The sequence below is a fragment of the Elephas maximus genome, chromosome 19, assembly GCF_024166365.1.
Source record: "Elephas maximus indicus isolate mEleMax1 chromosome 19, mEleMax1 primary haplotype, whole genome shotgun sequence".
Lineage (NCBI taxonomy): Eukaryota > Metazoa > Chordata > Mammalia > Proboscidea > Elephantidae > Elephas > Elephas maximus.
The window spans coordinates 1,614,535-1,637,675 of record NC_064837.1 but is presented as its reverse complement, the minus strand read 5'-3'; the positions used below and the strand labels follow the sequence as shown (position 1 = coordinate 1,637,675).

General features: G+C 37.9%; 1 protein-coding gene across 9 annotated transcripts in view; it reads left to right on the top strand.

Annotated features, from left to right (window-relative positions):
* The window catches only part of NCOR1 (nuclear receptor corepressor 1), a 240,883-nt gene that overhangs the window by 69,444 nt on the left and 148,298 nt on the right, over positions 1-23,141 (top strand). For 6 of the 9 annotated variants that reach the window (XM_049859785.1, XM_049859787.1, XM_049859793.1 and 3 more), the window contains exons 6-13: positions 2,739-2,852; positions 9,207-9,263; positions 9,775-9,827; positions 10,153-10,179; positions 12,251-12,317; positions 15,217-15,389; positions 16,273-16,363; positions 20,580-20,758. In XM_049859785.1, the coding sequence (XP_049715742.1) occupies positions 2,739-2,852; positions 9,207-9,263; positions 9,775-9,827; positions 10,153-10,179; positions 12,251-12,317; positions 15,217-15,389; positions 16,273-16,363; positions 20,580-20,758 (761 nt within the window). The remainder of the gene's footprint in view (positions 1-2,738; positions 2,853-9,206; positions 9,264-9,774; positions 9,828-10,152; positions 10,180-12,250; positions 12,318-15,216; positions 15,390-16,272; positions 16,364-20,579; positions 20,759-23,141) is intronic. The other 3 variants (XM_049859791.1, XM_049859790.1, XM_049859789.1) reach the window with 1 other exon arrangement.

Below are 23,141 nucleotides of genomic sequence, written 5' to 3'. Positions count from 1 at the left end.
TAAAAGAAGGCGCCATAAGCCGGGAAGAAAAGGCCTGGGGAAGAACCCATTCCCATAAAAATGATCTGATAATTCCAAATGTCTTTCTTGTGCTCAGGTAGATGGGGGTCTGCCAGGTGCTCCTCGTGCATTTCCAAAGTTCAGATTGTCCTGGAAGCATCTGGGAAGATTTTTTATCCTTTCATTTGGGTGGGGTCTGACTTATATGAGTGTTGTCATTGTTAGTTGCCATTGAGTTGATTCCAGCTCATGGCGTCCCCATGTATTACTGAGTTGAACTGTTCCATAGGATTTGCTTGGCTATAATTAAAAAAAAAAAAATCCCTTTATTATTGTAGAAAATGTACACGGCAGGATATGCACCAATTCAACAATTTCTCTGTAGACAATTCAGTGACATTGACTGCATTCAAATTGTACAACCATTCTCATCTTTCTTTTCTGAATTGTTCCTCCCCTGCTACATAAACTCACTGTCCCCTAAGCTTCTTACCTATCCTTTTGAGTTGCTGTTGTTGTCAGTTTGATTCCATATGGATCGTGCTTTAATTAAAAGAGCACAGTGCTCAACGCAGACTTTCTTTACTAATTAAGCTAAACTAAACCCTGGTGGCATAGTGGTTAAGTGCTACGGCTGCTAACCAAAAGGTCGACAGTTTGAATCCACCAGGTGCTCCTTGGAAACTCTATGGGGCAGTTCTACTCTGTTCTGTAGGGTCGCTATGAGTCAGAATCGACTCGACGGCAATGGGTTTGGTTTTTATTGTTTGGTTTAAAGAGAATTCAGGGGATATCTTTGGTTTAAGGATTAAGGTTTAAAGTTTATCTCGGGACAGTAGTTTTGGGGGTTCATCTACCCTCAGTAGCTCCAGAAAGTCCTGATTTCTTGAGAATTTGAAATTCTGTTCTACATTTTTCACCTTTTGATCAACATCAAGATTCTTCTCTGGAATTTTTGATCAAAACGTTCAGTAATGGTTTGGCTGTAATCGTAATGGAAACAGATCGCCAGGCCTTTCCTTCTACAGTATCTCTGGGTGGATTTGAACCGCCAGCTTTTAGGTTAGCAGTCAGCTGCAGACTGTTTGCGCCACCTCTATGAGTTATGTGAATAGGAGCCTTGAATATTCGTCTGAGTACAGATAATTTTTGCCTTTAGGACTTGTTCTACACTGAACATCTTTACCTAATGCCTTTTGTGTTATCTTAGGCAGTGGACATCTTCAACAGTGTATTTATGCTGTATTTATTTATGTGTATATTTATTGAACATTTACCAGTTGTTAGGCACTGGTTTAGGTGCTGAAAAAAGCAGCCAACAAAACAGACAAAAGCCTTTGCTTTCTTTATCATAAAAACCAAACCAAAGCCATTGCAGTCGAGTCGATTCCGACTCATAGTGACCCTATAGGACAGAGTAGAACTGCCCCATAGGGTTTCCAAGGAGTGCCTGGTGGATTCCAACTGCTGACCTTTTGGTTAGCAGCCGGAGCACTTAACCACTACACCACCAGGGTTTCCATTTCTTTAATAATAGTAATAGGTAAAATTTATATTTGTAGTATGTTATACATGTTGACACATCAGTAGGTACTGTTATTATCCCCACTTTACATACGAGTGGTTTTAGAAACTGGCTTAAGATTAAGATCATTCTGTTCTCAGGTTGAAACCCAGGCAGCTCAATACAGGTGGCTTTCTGCTTTATAATTTCACACACCTGCAGCCCATATTGCGGTAGTGTTGCTGGTGCCTATTGAGTGGGAGAGGAGCATTACAAAATATAAAGTGGGGGAGGAGGCACAGCACTGTGCTGAGTTAAGGGTTAACCTTCAAACTCCTGTCTGCCTGACCCTCCCCACCAGACAGTAACACATACTGTGTATTTATAACATACAAAAGTGTTCTTTCCAGTGCTATAAAATATAAAAAAAACATTATGATAGAGATATATGCAGTAACTTCATTTGTTTAATTCCTCTTAGTATTTTGTTTTATCAGAATTAAAATATAAAACTAAATTGAAATATGAAAGGATGTTTTCGCATAACGCATATGTACACAAATATATATATACAGTATACGTGTGTGTGTGTGTATATATATAACCAAAACCAAACCCAGTGCCGTCAAGTCGATTCCAACTCATAGCGACCCTATAGGACAGAGCAGGGCTTGCCCCATAGAGCTTCCATGGAGCGCTTGGTGGATTCGAACTGCCGACCCTTTGTTTAGCAGCCGTAGCACTTAACCACTACGCCACCAGCGTTTCCTTATATATATATATATATATATACATACATATATATATATCTATTTTTTTTTTTATGTATATAGGAGCACTGGTAGCGCAATGGTTAAGCGTTCAGCTGCTGACCGAAGTTGGCAGTTTGAACTCACCAGTAGCTGCAGTGGGAGAAAAGACCTGGTGATCTGCTCCCATAGAGATTATAGCCTAGGAAGCCCTATGGGACAGCTCTACTCTGTCATATTGGGTCGTTACGAGTCGGAATCGACTTGATGGGATACAACAATAAATGTGCGTTGTTTAGTTATTAGTGAGAATATGTCTGATTGGTTTTCTTAGAGCCCCAGGTCCATTAAATCCTAGTAGATTAAATGGTCACCCTATAGAATCAGCAAGGCATTTCTCAGGAACTTGTGTTATCTCTGGCAATTAATTATTTGTGGAGGTGATATGTGGTACATGCCTGACTCTTCCGTTCTGGGTCTCTTAGCAACAGCTCGAAGAAGAAGCAGCTAAACCTCCGGAGCCCGAGAAGCCTGTGTCCCCTCCTCCAGTGGAGCAGAAGCACCGCAGTATTGTCCAAATTATTTATGATGAGAATCGGGTAAGCTCATGCTGTCACCGAAAGCACAGGCCATTGAACCCACTTTATTGTGCCTTTCTTGGTCCTGAGTATGTTTGGTCATAAATTAACTGTATGAAAACCTGAATTTATGCTTTAATGTTCTTAAAAGTTTGTTGATTGAAACTTGGTGTTTTTTTCCTTATAGATTGAAAAAAAGTTGACAGTTGTGTCTTAAATTATTGGATATTTCATTTTTAATGGTTACAGTGTATAGATACTTTTCATGAGAGTAGAATTTTATCAGCTGACTCTCTCTGCTAAGATTAGGTAGGGTAACACACATAATACAAAACAGCCATTCTCTGGTTTTTCACTTTATAAGGGGCATTTAATTCCATATGTTGGTAATGTTCCTTTCGAGATAGGTTACTGGATATGGAAATAAAGTTCATTGTCACCTTCAGAATTGATAGCTGGGCTTTCAGAGATACTGTGGTTTGAACCTTAGTTATAAAGTGTGAAGCCATTGACTTTTAGGTAGACTTTGCATCTTTTGGTTTATTAAAAGTTTCTTCTTGCATACTCTTAATCAAAAATGTCCTTGGATTTAGGAAAGCCAGGCTTCAATTCTATGAATACTTTTGTAATGTCGAAGTTAATTTTTATGCAGAACTTGGCTAAAGAACTAGCAGTTAAAGGGAAACCAATTTCACCTCAATATAAAGAAAACTTTCCAACAGAGCTGCTTAACAGTGGACAGGTTTGCCATGTGACAAGGTATCCTCCTAATCACCAGAAATATTTGTTTAGGTAGAGATGATGTAACCAATTTTTGGAGATAATGTGAGCAATCAGGCATTTAGTGAGGCTACGCCACTAGCCCTATGATAATGTATTTCCACATCACAGTCTCATAATAAGTGCAGTTCTAAACTTTGTAATAAAAATAAAGAGTAGAAAATTGTAGTTATTTAAACAGTCACATTTCTCTGAATTTTCAAAATGCATTTCTGATCATTTTAGCAATGGCCTCTTCAGTTGATAAGATACTCAGTCTTCTAATTAAAACTGCTATTTGGATGCATTATTAGTTTCCGTAAGTCCCCAACTCAGAAAATAGTAATATGCTTTAAGTACTGTGGAAGAGAATAGGCTTGTGAAAAAACAGCATGGTGGAGGCATCTGATCTCCTCTAATTTTACAAAGAGAAAGGAGAAAAAAGGCTGATTCCTGGGAGGTGGAGACCAGACCTACCTCTTCTCTCTGCCGTCTTTGCCAGTTCTGATACCGACTGTCTCTCCCACAGCACTCTACTTCTCTGCTGAGTTCAGTAATTCACTGCAGTGGCCACACAGAACTCACAGACAGTACGATTATGGGGTTTGTTAGGAAAGTAACAGGTCACGATTCAGGTTCAGGAACACTCAGGATACAGTTCTTCCAGGACAGCCTCTTCTCAGCTGTGCCCACAGGCACGGCTCTCTTTGGCCCTCAGCCTCTGCCCTGCCTGGGCAAGTGTCAGCTCTGCCGGTAAGTGCCCTGAGGTGCCCCAGCTTTGCCAGTAAGCCTTGGCCCAAGGGCAGGTCTTACCCCGTGCACCATGCCCTCCTTCCGGTCTCCTGGTTCTGTTGCCTCTGCTGCCACCACTTCTTTGCTGTTGTGTCTCACCATCTTCAGTGTTATAGCTCTCTCTCAGTCTTCTGGTTCTAGGAGCTTCTCAGTGCAGGGATTCTGGGTCCTTTGGGACATGCTCTTTCTTGATTGTGGTGAGATCCTCCCTTGTCACCTCTAGGATCACTCATTTTAAGCCTAGAGGGATGGCAGACTGAACAATCCCCTTGTTAGGGTTCCATACACCTTATTTGCATGGTCCACTTAGTCATTGTGTGTGAGTCACAAAGACTGTGTCTGGGGGCCATATTAATTAAGTCATTGCAGCCCAGCTTGTTAGCTGAAGACAGGCACACTGTAAATGCTGGGATTGTTTTTTCAGCTTACTGTCGTTGCATTGTAGTGAATGGATTTGTCAGAATCTGTGTATTGTAAAGTCTGTGAATTTTATGATAGCCCAGATACTAAAGGACATCGGCCATAGGAAAAGCAACTGCGAATTAGTAATTTAATGTACATTTTGAGGAGCGATCTAGGATTAATATATATGTATCTGTGTGTGTGTGCGTGTGTTTATGTAGGTAGGTAACTTAGAGTTGTCAGATGTGTAATACTTAGGACAATTGTAGTAAGTGTCATGGTCAGGGAAAATATGGGCAATCACTTTTTTTTTTTTTCCCCCACTGGGTTCATATTTAGTCCAATTTATTTGAATGGCGAGAACAATCTACATGAAGGTAAATCCCAGTGGGGGTGGAGGGCGGCTAGGGAATGAACAATGTTTCTACCTCATGCCATGACTAGAGGAACAGTGAATCTGTGATATTGCAAGAATGTGGTCTGGGGTTGACAGGTACGCCCTTGTTTAAGAGATGCCAGAAACATGGGGTTTTATGTGAAATCTCCTGATTTTTTCAAAAGACTCTAGGGTAACAAAACACCTTGGTTGTATGGTGGGCTTCATGGCCTGTTTGTGACCTTGAGGGTAAAATAAGTTGGGATTAGAGCTGATAACAATGGAAATTTGCCAGTTTTTTTTTTTTTAAAAGAGTCTTTTAAAATAAAATGTTGACTTTTTCCTAAGAGAATATGAATTGATTTTCAAATACATAGAATTCAGTGATATTAATAATAGATTCAATTTCTTAATGAGCCTTTGTCTTATAGGCCTAATAAAAAATTTCAGTATCAGTGAGTTCTGTGGTCACCCCATTAGGGTGTGAGGGCTGAGCGCTGTGGAACTAGATCTGATAGGAAATTTATAATTTTCATGCATACATGTTTTCATTAATTAGTGTAAATGTTTCTTGACTCCCATCAGCAAAATGAAAGCTCCTCTCAGACCTTTTCTTTCCATTGTATCATTTACATATTTGGGTTGTAATTCATTGTATTAAAGGGGAAAAAAAACTCTGCTGAATTTGAAATCTGATCTTCTTACAGTGAAGATTGTTTCCAATTCACGATAACTGTAGAAATCTTTTCCTTACCTGTTCTGTCAGGGAAACCTTGGTGGCATAGTGGGTAAGTGCTGTGGCTGCTAACCAAAAGGTCGGCAGTTCAGATCCACCAGGCGCTCCTTGGAAACTCTGTGAGGCAGTTCTGCTCTGTCCTCTAGGGTCACTACGAGTGGGAAGCGACTCGATGGCAACAGGTGTTTTTATTCCTCTCGGTTGGTGCGGTTGTACTCGTGCTGTCCTAGACTGTATAGGAAGTTCCTGCAGCCACAGAAGTGAGCACAGCTGGCCGGGACACAGGCTTGCTCACTGCCGGTCCTTCAGTGCTGCCCTCTGTAAAGCCTTCCTTGCCTCTTGAGCTTTTCTTCATGAATGTGCTTACCTGTTGCACACAGCAGGGCTGAGGGGATGGTCGTGCCCCATACTCCTTGGTTGGCAGCAGGCTAGGCTTCTTGTGAATTTAAGCTGAATGTGGCTTAAGAGTTTATTTAGGCTAGTGACAGGAAGAAAACTGCACAGACGTGACTGTTAATTTTAAAGTTAGCTTCCTGAGAGAAAAAATTGATTTGCATTAGGTTTAAAATTCAGACTAAGAAATTTTTTAAGTCTGTAAACAGACTATTTTCCTGGACTATTCCTAACAGTTTGATTTCCTGTCATCCTGCCCTGTTGTAGGTTCCAGAAATACTTGTGAATGCTCTAATTTCAGAAGAATAATACATATAGAAAAGTGGTCGTGTATAGTGTAGCAAAAAAGTTTTTTGAAATACCCTCTTCATATTTTGACTGGATGGTTTGCAAGAGAATGTGAGGCTAGAAGGAAAGAGGTGGGTAGTAGGGAGCAACCTCAGGTTACCTAGGCCTGTGTCCTAGGAATTATCTGTTTCCCTCTCTTTGCCGCTGCATTCATTTAGGTCATCAACAGAAGCCCTCAGTCCTATCTCCTAAATTGTGGTCTGGTCAGTCCCTTTCCCTCTTTGTCATATCCTTAATTCGAGCCCTCATCTCTTAGGTAGTTATTGGGTCTCCTTCCTTCAGTCTTTTTTCTGTCTAATCCATCCTTCATATTTGAGTCCCATATAAAATCTTTGGATGACTTTCCACAAAAGTCCTACCTTCCAGACTTTTAATCAGCCTTTGCATGCTTACTTACCCATCCTTGCCCCATACTTTTTCTTTGTGATATCATGCCAGAACAGACTCGAATACTCCAATGAAATTTCCTTTTTTTAAAAAAGTATGTTTACCTCCTGATGTCGCCCCTGGTTCCAGGTGTGCCAGTGTCTTTATCTGTTCAGCATACTCAGACCTCAAGCTCCCTCTCAAGTGTCGGCTTTTCTGTGGAGCCTTTCAAGACCCCTCATCCTCCTACAGAGGATTGTTTTATTCATTGTTTCTTAGTTTAGCAAGTGCCTAGCACATACAAGACATTCTACGAATGTTTGAAGGATTAACTACCTCCTCTAGAGACTTAGAGTAAAAATTATAATATGAAAATGGAGGCCTTTAAATTAAAATATTTTTCTGCCAAACTTGTAGTAGATTAATCTGTTCTTAGCAGTTGAGCAACATGAAAACGTATTTAATAAAATTTTGCAAAACTTAAATTTTGGAGCCTGCAAATATTTAAAATATCACCCTTTAAAATCAGCCCTGAAAAAGAAGCCCTTTCACAATAGGATACTGATAAATATTTGCTCTGATGTGACTTTATTCCTTTGTTTCGCTTGATGCTATTTGTACACCACTCTGCTTAGCCTGCCTGTTCCTGGCGTAGACTCTAACGTGCAGGTGTGTGCTGTCGAGTCCATCCCAACTCATAATGACCCTATATATAGTATGGCTTTAAAAAAAGTAGATTTAAAAACTGGTGAATGTTGGGATGATTTCCTGTTTATGGTCCAGAGAGAGAATATGCTAGACGTTTTCAAATTTATCATCTGTGATGATGTTATTTGTGTCTAACCTAAAGCTAATAAATTTGAGTTTTGTAATAATTGCAGTTTGGCTTCTTGAGATTAATAGTTACCTTAATAGTTATTCTCAACTGGAGACTTTTTTTGGTTGTCATAACTGGGAGGTGAGAAGGTGTTCTCCTGGCATCTAATGGGTTGAAGTCAGGAGTACTGTTAAATACAACACACACAACAGCCCCTCATGACAAAGAAATATCTGCCCCCAAATGTTAACAGTACCAAGGTTTACAAATCCAGCTTTACAACTGACTATATAAATCTTTTTTTTATATAAACAGAATTTGCTAAGTAAATTTATTTGTTTTTAATTTTTTGTATTTGAATTTTTTGAATGTTTATTCTTAACGTTTTAAGTTTCTTGGTATTTGGTATTATGGTATTTTGTACCTCCTACAGTAGTTTACATGGTTCTTTTCACGTAATGGATGCTAAATAAATATTTAACTGATTGATAAATTGGATGAAAAGCACAATGTATATTTATGAGAATGTCTTTATTTACACTTGGGGAATACTGGTTAATATCCCTTCCCATTGGAGCACTGGGGAAGTCTGTCACATCAGAAGTCCTGGCGAGATTCCCACACCACAAACCATTGAGGTGGGAGTCTCTGCAGCAGGCAGTGAGCCCTCGTTGCTGTCCGGAGTATGTTGGAGGCCAGAGAAATTTGAGAACTACTGACGCGCTTGCTAGTTATACAGTTCCATTTGAAACAAATCTTCAGTATCGTATTTTGTTATATTTCACTTGTCCATTAAAGGAAGATTTCTGGTAAATAGCACTTTGGTCTACATTATTTTATTTTTGAAAATTACATTTACAACATTATATGATTATTTAATACCGAACAGTTTTGAGTAATTCAAACTAGTTGTTCCCTCTGTTGTTTGGTATCGCTAAGGTTTTCTTGTAACTAGAAAATGAGCTCATTATAAGCTTTTCCTGAAAGAGATCACTTTGACCTAACACAGTAAAGATGGGCTACTTACGATATTTTAAGTTGTTCAGTTTTCATTAAAGACATTATGCGTTAAAGTATTTAGAATGTTTGGGGAATTCATTTCTAATAACAGATCTCTACTTTGTCCCCCAATACCATTTTCTCCCCAGATGCTTGCTATCTGTTTGCTCCTAAAAATTTAACCAATTTTTTTAGTGCCGTCTTCAGTACAAATGTTAGACATTGATTTAGTGAGGAACGGTATGAAAATAAAATCAGAGAGTATTTCAATCTCTCATACAAAAGAAGAATATTTGTAAATAAGGATAAGTTTTTTAAAAAGTGGTCATTTTGCACTTAATAATATAGTTTTTAATTATACAAATACAACAATGTCTTTATCTCTAGAAAAAAGCAGAAGAAGCTCATAAAATTTTTGAAGGTCTTGGCCCAAAAGTTGAACTGGTAAGTAAGAAATTTCTCTTTCCATTGCCGGTGGGTTTTTTGTGGTAGTTTTTTTCTTGTGGTAGGCTATAATGTGACCTGTTTATTTTGGGTTGAGAGGGATGTGTCTGGGTAGCAAGTTTGTGATAAAATTTAAAATGATGCTATGTGAACATGGTCGCCTTTGCAGAAACATCAACCTGAGCATGTTTTTGCCTGAGAAGCCATTCAGTCGCTGCAGATAGAAGAGTTATTAGGATGATGAAAGTGCTTACTTTTTCTTCTTTGAAATTAAAAATCTGTGAATCAATGTATTTATTATGGGGTACAATGGATTTATAAACTTTCTTATAGGAGTAGCGTAATTAGGAGATGGGCTGAGTAGAGGGAACCCAGAAGTCTGCAAGTTTGGGGAAGGCGTGTTGTTTTGTACCCCTAATAGTACTTTACCTAGGCTTACATTAAAATGTAAATTGTTTCTTGTAGACATATGTACAACATTTGATACATGTATATTTGATTTATTTTATAGCCACTCTATAACCAGCCATCAGATACCAAGGTGTACCATGAGAACATCAAGACGTAAGTATCATCTTTGGAGTTCCCTAGTTAAAGACCATATATTCTATAAAGAGATCATTTTTATGTTTATCCATTGACATAATATAATAATATAGTGTAGGTGTGTTTTAGATTTGTGTAATTTGCTGTCGTTTTACTATATGTTATCTTCCTCTGGCTTCTTGGGGGTTGGGAGCTTTGAGTTTCCGAGGCCAAAAAGTGAAATAAATTATTGCATAAAACTAGCTGGTTTTATAATCTGCTAGTAAAAAAGGTGGATACTTAACATTGAAATGGCTTACCTTGAGGCTTGAATTTTTTGCCTCCTGTTTTGTCTTTTTTTCAGTGGAGTACCTGCAAGGCGCATGATGAAGTAAGATAATGAAGCTTTTTCATTTAAGACTAGTGATGACACCGTCCCCCACCAAGCCACATCTGCCATTGCAAAGTAGAAGTGCCACGGATCATTTTATCATTATTCAAAATCCTATTCTAGGGAAATCCCTTCTATGACTCTTGCTAACAACGGTATTTGTAGACCCTTCTGCCATTTAACGTCCTGGTGCCTTGGAAGTGCTCAGTTACCTCACTGGGTGAGGAGACGGCTCCAGAATGCAGTTCGCTTAGCCTTGCTCATCCTAGTACCAGGTCTTTATGGATCCAGATTTTGGAATAAGAGAAGAAGTGAAAAGAAAGCCTAATTTCTTTATCTGATTTGAAGTAAGGGAGGAGGCTAGATAGGTATTTTTTGTTCTGTTTTGTTTTTTTAATTATCATACTTTTAAGAGAATTTTAGTTGATCTATTCTTAGTTTGTGACAAAAATGTGATATTTCTACTTTATGTGTTTTATTAAGTATACCAAAACATTTGCTAGTATAGTTACTAATGAGCACATTACTATTTTTATATATATATATGATTTTTTTTCCTTTTTAAAATTCCTTACTGAGAGTACGTGCCGTAGTTGACTACTTTGCAGAACTGGTGGCAGATAAAATTTGCATGGTAGTGTGCATGAAAGACATGGAGATTTGAATAATTTTAACTTCTGTTAAGTAAGTTTGTAATAAAAGTCATATACTTAATGAAATTTTCTGTGAAATACTGCTGTAATAGTCTTGGCAACCCTCAGAAGTAGGTTAGGCAAAACTCATAAAATTTACCGTATCTTGGAACTGTTTTGCTGTTTTAACATTTTTTAAAAGGAGTATAGCAGATAAAATCTTATTGGCTACATTTAATGGTTTTTTTTTTCTTTTTAACAAAGCTTCGGTTATGTTTGTGTTCTGTCCCTTTTCCTTGGTACAAGCTGGAGAACAGCGCTGTCTGTGATGTATTTCATGTTATCCACGTTGCCTACTGCAATGCTCAGTACACTGTGGCTGACTTCTCATTTAAACTCTTAGGAAACGTTTAAAATTGTATTTATTGATTGTTATTTACTTTGACTAGCACATAATTGCAATTAGAGCAAATTGAATATGTAACGCTCCCATCGTACATCACCTTTTGAAGTACCATTACTCAGCTGCATGCATGGTGTAGTCATTCAGTCACGGTTCTTTCATCACCGTCATTTGCTTCGTATGAAATAGCAAATGTGCCTTTTAATGACTCTCTTCATCTCTCGGCTACTTTTTCGTATAGCCAGCTCCTGACTGTCCATGCTTATTTGAGCGGAGCCAGTGTCACTGTTAGTCCAGAGTGGCAGATTATCCAAAACATTACTTCTCCTTGCCTTGGCTCCGTATTTATATTTGAATAATCAGCTTGAAATCCTTTCTGGAAGTAGGTGGGGTATAAATATCTATGTTTGAACCTGCATGTCATTGTTTTTGAAGGTCACAATATTTCAGATTTGAAAAGTGAAACTGTTACATTAAGATGTAAGAGAAGTCTTCCTGTCTTGTCCCATTGCCCTCCGTTACTTCTTAGAGTGGATTGTATCGTTTCTGTGACTGAAGAAGGTCTTCTGTTTAAAGCAGAAGCCACCTCTCTAAATATGCTGGTGTATGTGCTCCTCTTAGAAGGGAGGCCAGCACTGTACCTTAGGCAGGGAGGTAACTTGAAAAGATTTTCCTTCTACTCTACCTCCCTTCCTTCAAGAGCATACAAAGGTGTTTATATCACCAGAATTCTTGGGAAAGACTAGTAACTATGTAATTATAATTGGGAAATAATATTTGCCTTGTAATTGGATACAGTAATTGAAAATGAACTATTTGTATAAAGCCTTTTGCTGTAGAATGGGGAATTTTAGTCAGTTCTAATTAATTATAAAAGTCTTATTTTGCAGGGTGAGAAATTAGGATTAACCTTGATTATATCATAAATTCTTAAGTGATCGTTGCTTGTTTCCCAGTGTCTCTGGAAAAAAAAAAGTAATGCATGATTAAATTGTGCTTTTCCTTAATGTCATGCAACCATATTTTTCTCTTCTAGAAACCAGGTGATGAGGAAAAAACTCATTTTATTTTTTAAAAGAAGAAATCATGCAAGAAAACAAAGGGTGAGGTCCTATCCTTGTTAACTGAAATATGTACAGCTTTCCCATTCATGCTCACTTAGGCAGCCACTTTCCCATCATTAATAAGAATGGTTCTGGGTTATATTTCAGAAAAAAAAAAAAATTCTGATTTAAAAGTAGCTGTAGATGTCTTAAATCAACTGTACTAAAAAAACAATTGTAGATGTGACAGATGTCAAATTGCAACATTTTGATGCCATAATCTACATGTAATATCATCATCAAATTAATTTCATTGGTCATCTATGTATAGCATTTTCATCTAGCCAAAATAAAGAAAATGGTGAGTAGTAAAAAAAATGTTAAAGATAAATAGAACGATTTATATTTAGCCTCTTAACCCTCAAACAAATGTGGGTAAGTTACGGTCATGCTGACTGGACATTACTGTTCGTTCGTATTGGAAACTGAGTCAGATAGGGGTCAGCTTTTTCAAATTCAAATAGTTTTTCATATGACTTACAGTTTAAAAGTTTATGATTATAATCTTCATGTAAATGAAGGTATAGAAAATATAATGCCAGTATTCTTATTTTCATAATATGTTAATACTAACTTTGCAGACAATCTGTTGGTGTACTTGAATTTAGGTGTTTAGTAAATAAATCATACTCTTTAAATCTGTATCAGAAATGAACTTTCTACCTTATATTTAATGAATGACTTGACAGTTTAATGAATTGAAGCTCAAGAGTGAGCAACTTGTATTTGGTGTAAAACTTCTAATGTTCTAACTTGCCAGTCTAGTCCTTCAGATACCATCTTAAATTACTGGTTTTGAAGTTTTTTGCAGAGAACATGTAAATATCATGTAAGAAATTAGCTTACATATGTTTTTCTATTCAGTAACTTCGTTACAATTGTGGTAATTGCTAAGTTTGCTGTCTGGTGGTGCAAACACAGGAGAGCAGACTTGGTTTTCTTACTTCAGAGAGTATTTATCTAATTATAAAGTTTACATGTTCCCTGGTTTGTTTAATAAATGTTCATTGGCTATTTATTCTGCCCCATGTGTTAGTCCACAAAGGTGAGCAAGATCGCGGTGTGGTACTCACTCTTAGGGAGCCTAAAGTTTAACTGGGGCACACAAGTCAGCCAGCAGTGGCAGCACTGTGATAACACTGTGGTAAAGGGCGTTCAGATGACTGTGCGAGCGTGCAGGAGAGACACCTAACACAAACAGGACGTGACCTGTGGAAACTTGAATAAGCAGAGGGAGCAGCTTGAGTCAAGGTCTGGGAGGCAGAGGGGCATGGCAGGTTCAAAGGTGGCTGCAGCCATGGTGAGAAACGAGGCTGCTGGCGGGAGCCGCCCTGGAGGTCACCTTTGGGTTAGATCATGAGGGTACCTTCTAAGTTTTAAACCTGGGAGGTATTTTCCCCAGTTTGCTCAGGTTTGTATTTTAAGAATTTGCATTTGTCCACAGCATTACGAGTGCATGGGAGATGTTTAGGGGCTGTTACATTAACCTAGGTGAGGGATGATGTTGGCCTAAACTAATGAGGTAGTAGTAGAAATAGAGAAAAGGTGAAGTGTACAAAAGAGGAAGAAACCCTGGTAATGCGGTGGTTAGACACTTGGCTGCTAACCGAAAGGTCGGTGGTTTGAACCCACTAGCCGTTACGTGGGGCCAAGATGTGGTAGTCTGCCTCCATAAAGATTACAGCCTTGGAAATGCTGTAGAGCAGCTCTACTCTGCACCGTAGGGTCACTGTGAATCGGAATCGCCTCGACGCCAAGGAGTTTGTTTTTTTCTGTTTTATACAAAAGACATGAAAAGTAAGAGTTGAAAAGAATGATTAGTAAGTGGGGAGAGGGAGGGAGGACATGGAGAGTGTCATGAAGAGGACAGTGGAAAGGACTGAGGAAATGGAAGAGTCTTTTTAAAGCATTAATATTTTTCTCCTTTAAAAGCTTTTAAAAATAAGTCATAAATGCTTTTCATAACTAGCCCAACAATACAAAAGTACACAGAGAAAAAGCTAATAGCCTCTTCTCCAGTGCCGTGTTGCTTGAGGTGATCAGTGTTAACAGTTTGTTGTGAGCTCTTCCACAGCTTTCTCACTTTCTGAGATCAGGCATAGACCCAGTTCTGTGCCCGTAATGGAAGCATTTTTTTCCGTTTAAAATGTGGGATCAGACTTTACTAAGCCAGACAAACCCGAACCTGTTGCTGTCGAGTCGATTCTGACTCATCGTGATGCTAGAGGACAGGGTAGAACTGCCCCATAGAGTTTCCAAGGAGCACCTGGTGGATTTGAACTGCTGACCTTTAGGTTACCAGCTGTAGCACTTAACCACAGGGCTCCAAAGGACATACAATTTCTGCCTTTTTCCATAATGTCAAACATGTTTATTATATAGCATATTTATAATAGCAAAAAAACTGCAAGCAACTAAAACCACCAAGAGTAAAGGAACAGTTACAGTGTGTGTGTTTTCTCTGGAAACAGATTGGAAGGATAACAGCAAAATGTTATTAGTGGTTACCTTTGGGCAGTTGGGATTATGAACTATTTATATGTATCTATGTTTAATTTGCCAGTTCTTTTTTTTTTACAATGAAGACATACATTGTTACCAGAAAAATAATGAAACCTGGTCAGCTTCTAGTAATAGCTCATCATTAGTTTGTTAATTTATAGTCTTAACAGTAGCTCAAAAACTCCAGTCAAAACTTGTTCTATATGTTGATGTTATATAGCGCTCGCTCCCTTTCTCTCTTTCAGCTCAAGGACGTCTTTTCATTTACGGTTGAGTCATAGGCCAAATGTACTTCTGACTTAGCCTTGAGAAGTAGTATTTATCTTAAAGTTTTAGGTTTGTCAGAATCAACAGAGTTTAGTTTAATTATTACTAATTTGCTACGGGTATTTATTAGGAACAAAAAATCTGCCAGCGTTATGATCAGCTCATGGAGGCATGGGAGAAAAAAGTGGACAGAATAGAAAATAATCCTCGGAGGAAAGCTAAAGAGAGCAAAACAAGGGAGTACTATGAAAAGCAGTTTCCAGAAATTCGAAAACAAAGAGAACAGCAAGAGAGATTTCAACGGTGAGTGATTTGAGGTGGCCATAATACTTTTCTTCAGATTGTACTTTGTTCTCTCACTAAATATTGCTACCAGAATCTCATCATTAAGAAAGCCCATAAAGAACTTTTATTTTGATTGTAAAACTTGTTTATGAGCCTTTAAAGATCATATCTTAGTGAATTTAATATTAATTTTCTTGTATTTAGTATGGTGTTGAATCTAAATCTAAGTGAATGTTTTTGGAATCATTCTTTAGTTTTTGAAAATATCCATCCCTTTGAAAATGACAGTAGTCAGAATAGACCTGACTATCTCTTAGTGCTTCGTTATCAACGTAATTAAACAGTATTAAATTGGTCTGATTAAGAAATTCTTTGATAGGGATAGATAGCTTCTGATTTGGTCTTACTTTTAGGGAACAGGTGTTTTGCAAAGGTTTTAAAAGCTCTAGTTTTTTTCTTCACTGTTCCATGTAAGAGTCATAAGCATGTTTAATCACAGTTAAGTTTTTGTGAGGTATGATGGTTGTATTTTTTTTCTTTCTTTTCAAAAATGCCTGATACATTTTTCTAAGTTGGCTCTCCTGTTCTCTGGAAGGCAGACAAAAAACTGCCATTTGAAACTGAAATGGAATCAATAACTGGTTTTCCATAAATAGATTTACCGTTTGAATTTGGGCATGTAACCTTTAAGTCTCGATCTCAGCATTGAAATCATTAGGAATTTAATAGGTGACTCAAGCTTATTACTTAAAGTATGTACTCAGTAGAATTTTAGGTTTCTTCCCTGACTTTCAGTTGGTTAAAAAAAAAAGTCCCATCCAGATAAGTATGGTTAATTTTATTGACATGTCTTATTTATAAAAGGCCATTAATGTGTTTATAATTTCTCCCTAATGTTTAGAGTTGGGCAGAGGGGAGCTGGTCTCTCAGCCACCATTGCTAGGAGTGAGCATGAGATTTCTGAAATTATCGATGGGCTTTCTGAGCAGGAGGTAAGAAAATTAATTGGTTTCAATCAAGTTAATTCATTTAATTATTCAGGCATTTTAACCTCATACCCAAAGAGCTAAGGGCTGATTTGTGTGTAAATGAAGGAACTTTAGGTACTGTAGTTTGAACTGGGACTTGGTCAGATTCCAACCCCTGCTGATAATTTGAATTTCTAACAAGTTCCCTGCTGAGAACTTGCATTTCTGACAAGTTTCCAGGAAGAATCACCTGGGGATCTAGTTAAAATGTAGATTCTGATTCAGTATATCTGGGGTGGAAATGCAGATTCTCAGCAGGGAACTTGTTAGAAATGCAGACTCTTAGCAGGGGTTTGAACCCTGAGCAAACTGATTTGAAGCCCTGGTTTGGACTGTTTGAAACCATTGAAGGGTTTTAAACAAGGCAGTGGTATGATCATAATTGGCATTTTGCAAAGATGGGTTTTGGCAATGGGAGGCCAGGAAAGAGGCTGTTATAATAAAAATGAGGCCCTGAGTCGAAGCAACATGGTAGGGCTGTAGAGAGTTTCATAGAAGGTAGAATGGAGTCGACAAGATGGATGGATTGAATGTGGGAGTAAAGAGGAAGAGGAAGGATGGAGCTGGTGGTAGCCTTTCCTAACCCAGGGAAGGAACGTGTGTCTTGCATATGGTACGTTGTTCCATCGTGAAGCTGGGGTGCTGGGGGGATCTCCAAAGGGTGCTTCTCTAGGAGCCGGATGAGCGTGGGAGAGAGCCGTGAACTGCAGATATTTAGGTATCAGAGTCATCTGAAAGGGACAAGTACAAAGAGATTCATTTATGTACCACAGTGCCATTTTATTGATTTTAAGGGAAAAATACACTTTCCTAGTGAGTTGGGATTGTTTTGTTTGTTATTCAGGCATTCCCTTGCCTATATCAGGAATAGAATTAATGAAGTTATGAAACTGAATTGGTTAGTAGAGACAGGGTGCGCATTTGAAGAATGGTTCATCAGGGCCCAACTGCAGTATTTTCACTATTATAGAAGCTATCCTACCCACTGTCCCCAAATAGAACTAACCAACATCTAGTTAGTCTCACTTTGCATTTATTTCCATTATGTGTTTATTTTTCTGCTTAATTATTATTTATGTATCAGCTAGACTGTCATCTTGAATTCCTAATGTCTAGGATTTTTTTTGTTTTAGTGTTTAGTGATATGTTAATAAATAAATGCTAACTAGGTATGAATTTCAGTCCCTAGTGTTTTGTCTTCTTAGCCATGTTCAAACTACCTCTTAAAGTTGATCCAAAAGCCATCTGCTATCTGTTGAGTTTTGCTAGTTTTGATTTTATAACATGTTTTTTTTTTTAAAGCTTCATCTCTAAATTCTGAGGGTCTAGCTGGGTTTTTTTTAGCTTATTTGAAAGTGGCAGCCCGCTTACGTAATGATCAGAGGTAATTATTACATTGCTGTATATTCAAAATAAATACTAAATGCAAATAAATATATAAATATAAAATTTTGAGAAGTTAAATTATAGTTAATACTTCATTTGCAAAATTAAGTGGAGGAGGGTAAATTTCTTGTAAAATTTTGACTGATTTAGAAGTAATTTAGATCAGGAAAATTCCTGCTTATGTACTTCTTACGTAATTTAAAAGTAAAGAGCAGGACCATGAGTTCCTTCTCTTTGTCCCTTTGCTGTGACTTAACCTGGCCAGTTTTTTCTTTCTATGACTATTGTTGCTTTTAGTTTTGGTGGGTTAGTTATATCTTTGCTCGTTTGAGGAGGGGGAATGATGATTCAGGGGTAGTTATTGCTTGAAATTGCTTATTCTGATAAGTACTCCATATGCATTATTTTACTTAATTTATGCAAAAAACTCTGTGAAGTTGATGTAATTGTCTTCATTTTACAAATGAAGAAACTAAGGCACAGATGGAGGTTAAATAATTTGCCCACCGTTATAGAATAAAAATATTCATTTTTTATTTATTTTATTTTTATTAAAAAAAAAAAAAAATGAATTACAGACTAGTAAATAATGGAGCCAGATATTCAACCCAGGCAATCTGACTCTCCAATTGTGTATTCCTTTCTCTATCTTTGTTCATTCAAGTTCATTCTTTCAACAGATAGATACTTACAGTCTCTCTGCTAAGTTACCAACCTTTGTCCTGGGCATTGGGAATAAAGTGGTGAATAACACCATCAAGTTGCGTGATCTCATGAAGTTTAATTGATAATAAGGGAGATAAAGATTTGTAACTTACACCTGTACATTGGTTGTATGATATTCACCTGGACTGTTTTTGTGAAAACACTCCAGGATGAGAAAATTACCTCTTTGTCAGTGTGTCTTTGTATCCCACCACTTGTCTGTCTTTGTATTGAGATTTGTGGTAGGGTTCTGTCCATATTTGATTATGGTAACCTGTTTTGCATTTTTGATTGAGTATATCTGATGTTCTTGGAATTTATCATACTTCACAATTCTAGTCACGCTAGCGCTGCAGGAGCTAGAAAACTATAAATAGTATCTAAGAGTTCCTTGAACTACATCACATCGCAGATTGTTGTACCCAAGTAGGCGCTTTTGCAGGTGTTTTTTTTTTTCTCCTTTCTCACTGCTGATAATCCTCCTTTCCCAAAGAGGTGGTCCAAGATGGTTTTTCACCCATTTGAATAAATAACTTTTCAGGGGCAGTTATAATATTCAATCACACAGACATTTTAAAATCATACTTTAGTAGGGCAGTTTTATTCAGGCATCGCAGAGCATGTTAACTTCACAGCCATCCAGGTTGGTTGAGACACAGTTGTTGGGGATACATATATGTTACTGTCACTGAAATTTTATCTGAAACCACAGGTGTGTAAGGTACATAGTAATATTATATAATATTAGGGTGGATTTTTCATTTATCTTGTATCAGTATAGTCAAGATCTTTAAAACATAGCTACTTATTCTGTGTTGCTTTTAAAATCACCTCTAAAATACCAGCTTAAATGATGTGCAGTCCCTGGAATTTGTGGCCATAATCCCTGCGGTGATGACTAAATCTCTGTTAAATTTCTTTAGTTGTTCTTTGACTGATTTCCTTAGGGGAACCCCAAACTGGTATCAGTTGAGGTGATTTTTGCTGATGTTTCTGCTCCACCATGCTTTGGTGTTCAGACTGACTGACAGCACCCCATAAAGTTAGAGACTTTGTAAGGACTTGAGTATAAGGCAGTGTCTACTTTTATGAAGAAAACTTTTAGGAAAAGACCATGCCTTGTGTCTGGATTGCTGTTAGGTGCTGTTGAGTTGATTCCAACTCATAGCAACCCTACAGGACAGAGAAGACCTGCACCCATAGGGTTTCCGAGGAGGCTGGTGGATTTAAACTACCTGCCTTCTGGTTGGCAGCTGAGCTCTTAACCACTGTGCTGCCAGGGCTCCTATATTTGTGTAGATACTTGTAATTTTTAGTAAAAGTTTTTTCATGGAAGTTTGTATTTAGAAACTTTCTAAATTAAACATTAGGAAAAAAATAAGATGTATAGATATAACAAAGTTGAAACCAGCTTAAATTCTAAGGATAACAATCTTAAATTATAAACGGAAAGACTATATAAAATTAGCAAAAAATATTTAATAAGGAATTTTTTTGTTAATTTAAAATCCGTTATCTTAAGATTGTGATACTTATTTGCTTATTTTTCTATTTATTGTTCTCTAAAATGATATTAAGATTTGTTCTAAATTACGTTAAAATTATTTTAACATCATTTAACATTATGTTAAAATTATTTTTAGATGCCCACTTAAAAAAAACCCCACTGCCATCAAGTCGATTCTGACTCATAGCAACCCTATAAGTATATTAAATTAAACATTAAACTATATTAAATGCTTCATAAGGTAACTACCTCAGTGAGCTTCACAACTCTGTGTCTTCTAGCCTAAAACTCTGTTATCTAAGTTTTCAGCTTCATTTAAACTGGAAACTCAGAATTACAAAATCGAAGTAGTGGATTTAAAAAAAAGATGTGTGTGCTCTACCTCTGTAATTCATTCGCTGGTTATTTATTAGATGTTTGAGTAGTTACTGTGTGTTAGATGCTTTGGTATGTATTATTACTATTCTCAATAAACTCCATAGGAGTTTTTTTTTTCTTAAGTGTAAAGACATTTGGCTTATGGCCCTTTTTAAATTCGTGGTTTAAATTTTATTGTAAGTAAATTGCATTTCTTTTTTGCAGAATAATGAGAAACAAATGCGGCAGCTCTCTGTAATCCCACCCATGATGTTTGATGCAGAACAAAGACGAGTCAAGTTCATTAACATGAATGGGCTTATGGAGGACCCAATGAAGGTCTATAAAGATAGGCAGTTTATGAATGTTTGGACTGACCATGAGAAGGAGATCTTTAAGGACAAGTAATTTAATTTTTTTTCTCTGATAGAAGTTTAAATAAATTAGCAAAAAAAATGCTTGGCATCTACTTACAATTTGAACTGTTTCCACAAAAACTCGGCCCTGATTTGGTGCTTTAATGGATATTGTTGAAAATAGAGACTAGATTTAATGTGATCTCATAAACTTATAGGAGAGTATTCAGGTAACAGATAAAATCTGGGAGTATGGAGTCAGATTAAGAGTGGTTCCCAAATTGAGGTGGTGTTCAGACCAGTTGGGGGAGTTCTTTACTTTTTTATTATTTTAGTTCTTGTTGAGAATGTACCCAGCCAAACATACACCAGTTTGACAGTTTATGCATGTACAACTCAGGGACATTAACTTCTTCAAGCTGTGCAACCATTCCCATCCTCCTTTTCTGAGCTGTTCCTCAGCTGTTAACGTAAACTCACTGCCCCCTGAGGTTCCTATCTAATCTTTGGAGTTTCTGTTGTCAATTTGATCCCATATAGACAGATATTAAAAGAGCACAGTGCTCAAGGCAGATGTTCCTTTTTTTAAAATTTTTTATTGTGCTTTAAGTGAAAGTTTGTAAATCAAGTCAGTCTCTCATACAAAAGCTTACATACACATTGCTGTATACTCCTAGTTGCTCTCCACCTAATGAGACAGCATACTCCTTCTCTCCACCCTCTGTTTCTGTGTCCATTCAGCCAGTTTCAGTCCCCCTCTGCCTTCTCATCTCCCCTCCAGACAGGAGCTACCCACATAATCTCATGTGTCTACTTGATCCAAGAAGCTCACTCCTCATTTTCTGTCCTATAGTCCAGTCTAATCCTTGTCTAAAGAGTTGGCTTTGGGAATGGTTCCTGTCTTGGGCTAACAGAAGGTCTGAGGACGATGATCTCCGGGGTCCTCCTGGTCTCAGACCATTAAGTCTGGTCTTTTTATGAGAATTTGGGGTCTGCATCCCACTGTTCTCCTGATCCCTCAGGAGTTCTCTGTTGTGTTCCCTTTCAGGGCAGTCATCGGTTGTAGCTGGGCACCATCTAGTTCTTCTGGTCTTAGGCTGATGTAGTCTCTGGCTTATGTGGCCCTTTCTGTCTCTGGGGCTCATAATTACCTTGTGTCTTTGGTGTTCTACATTCTCCTTTGCTCCAGGTTGGTTGAGACCTATTGATGCATCTTACATGGCCACTTGCTAGTGTTTAAGACCCCAGATGCCACTGTCCAAAGTGGGATGCAGAATGTTTTCTTAATAGATTTTATTATGCTGATTGACCCAGATGTTCACTGAAATCATGGTCCCCAAACCCCCGCCCTTGCTACACTGGCCTTTGAAGCATTCAGTTTATTCAGTAAACTTCTTTGTTTTTGGTTTAGACCAGTTGTGCTGACCTCTCCTGTATTGTCTGTTGTCTTTCCCTTCACCTAAAATAGTTCTTGTCTACTATCTAAGTAGTGAAAACCCCTCTTCCTCCCTCCATCCCCCCTCTCGTAACCATCAAAGAATATTTTTGTCTCTGTTTAAACTATTTCTTGAGTTGTTATAATAGTGGTCTCATACAATATGTGTCCTTTTGCAACTGACCAGTTTCACTCAGCATAATGCCTTCCAGGTTCCTCCATGTTATGAAATGTTTCACGGATTCGTGGTGGTTCTTTATCGATGCGTAGTATTCCACTGTGTGAGTGTACCGTAATTTATCCATTCACCCGTTGGTGGCAGATACGCTTTATTATTTAAGCCGAACTGTTGTTTGGCTTTAAGGAGACTTCAGGGGATAGTTTTGGTTTAAGGTTTCCAGATGATCTCAGGGCAGTAGTTTCAAGGGTTCATTCAACCTTCATGGCTCCAGAAAGTGTGAAACCATGAGAATTTGAAATTTTGTTTCGCTTGTTTCCCCTTTGGATCAGAATTTTTCTATAGAACTTCAGTCAAAATGTTCAGTAATGGTAGCTGATGATCATGCAGTCCCTCTGGTCTTACAGCAGAGGGCGCAGTTACTCACGGAGGCGATCAGCTGCTCATCTGTCTCCTTCTCTTCCTGACTCTCCTCCTTTCTCTGTTGCACCAGGAGCATAGAGACCAGTTGTTCCTCGGATGCCTCCATGCAACGAACTAGGAGCTAGAACAGAAGCGCTAAACACATTATTAGCCCGATTCATTGGAGTGTTCCATGAAACTGTGACCCTTAGCCTCCAGGCCAGGGAGCCAAATCCCCTGAGGTGTTTGATTGTACATAAGAATGCTTAGCAGCTACTGTTGTTGTTGTAACTACCTGTCACACGACTTTTGCCAACTCAACTTTTTATAGGTGTATAATAATTACAGTAATGGTCTGTGTAACCCTGCCCTTAGTCAGTGTGAATTTTCTGTCACCGTAAACCAGAGCTCAGTAT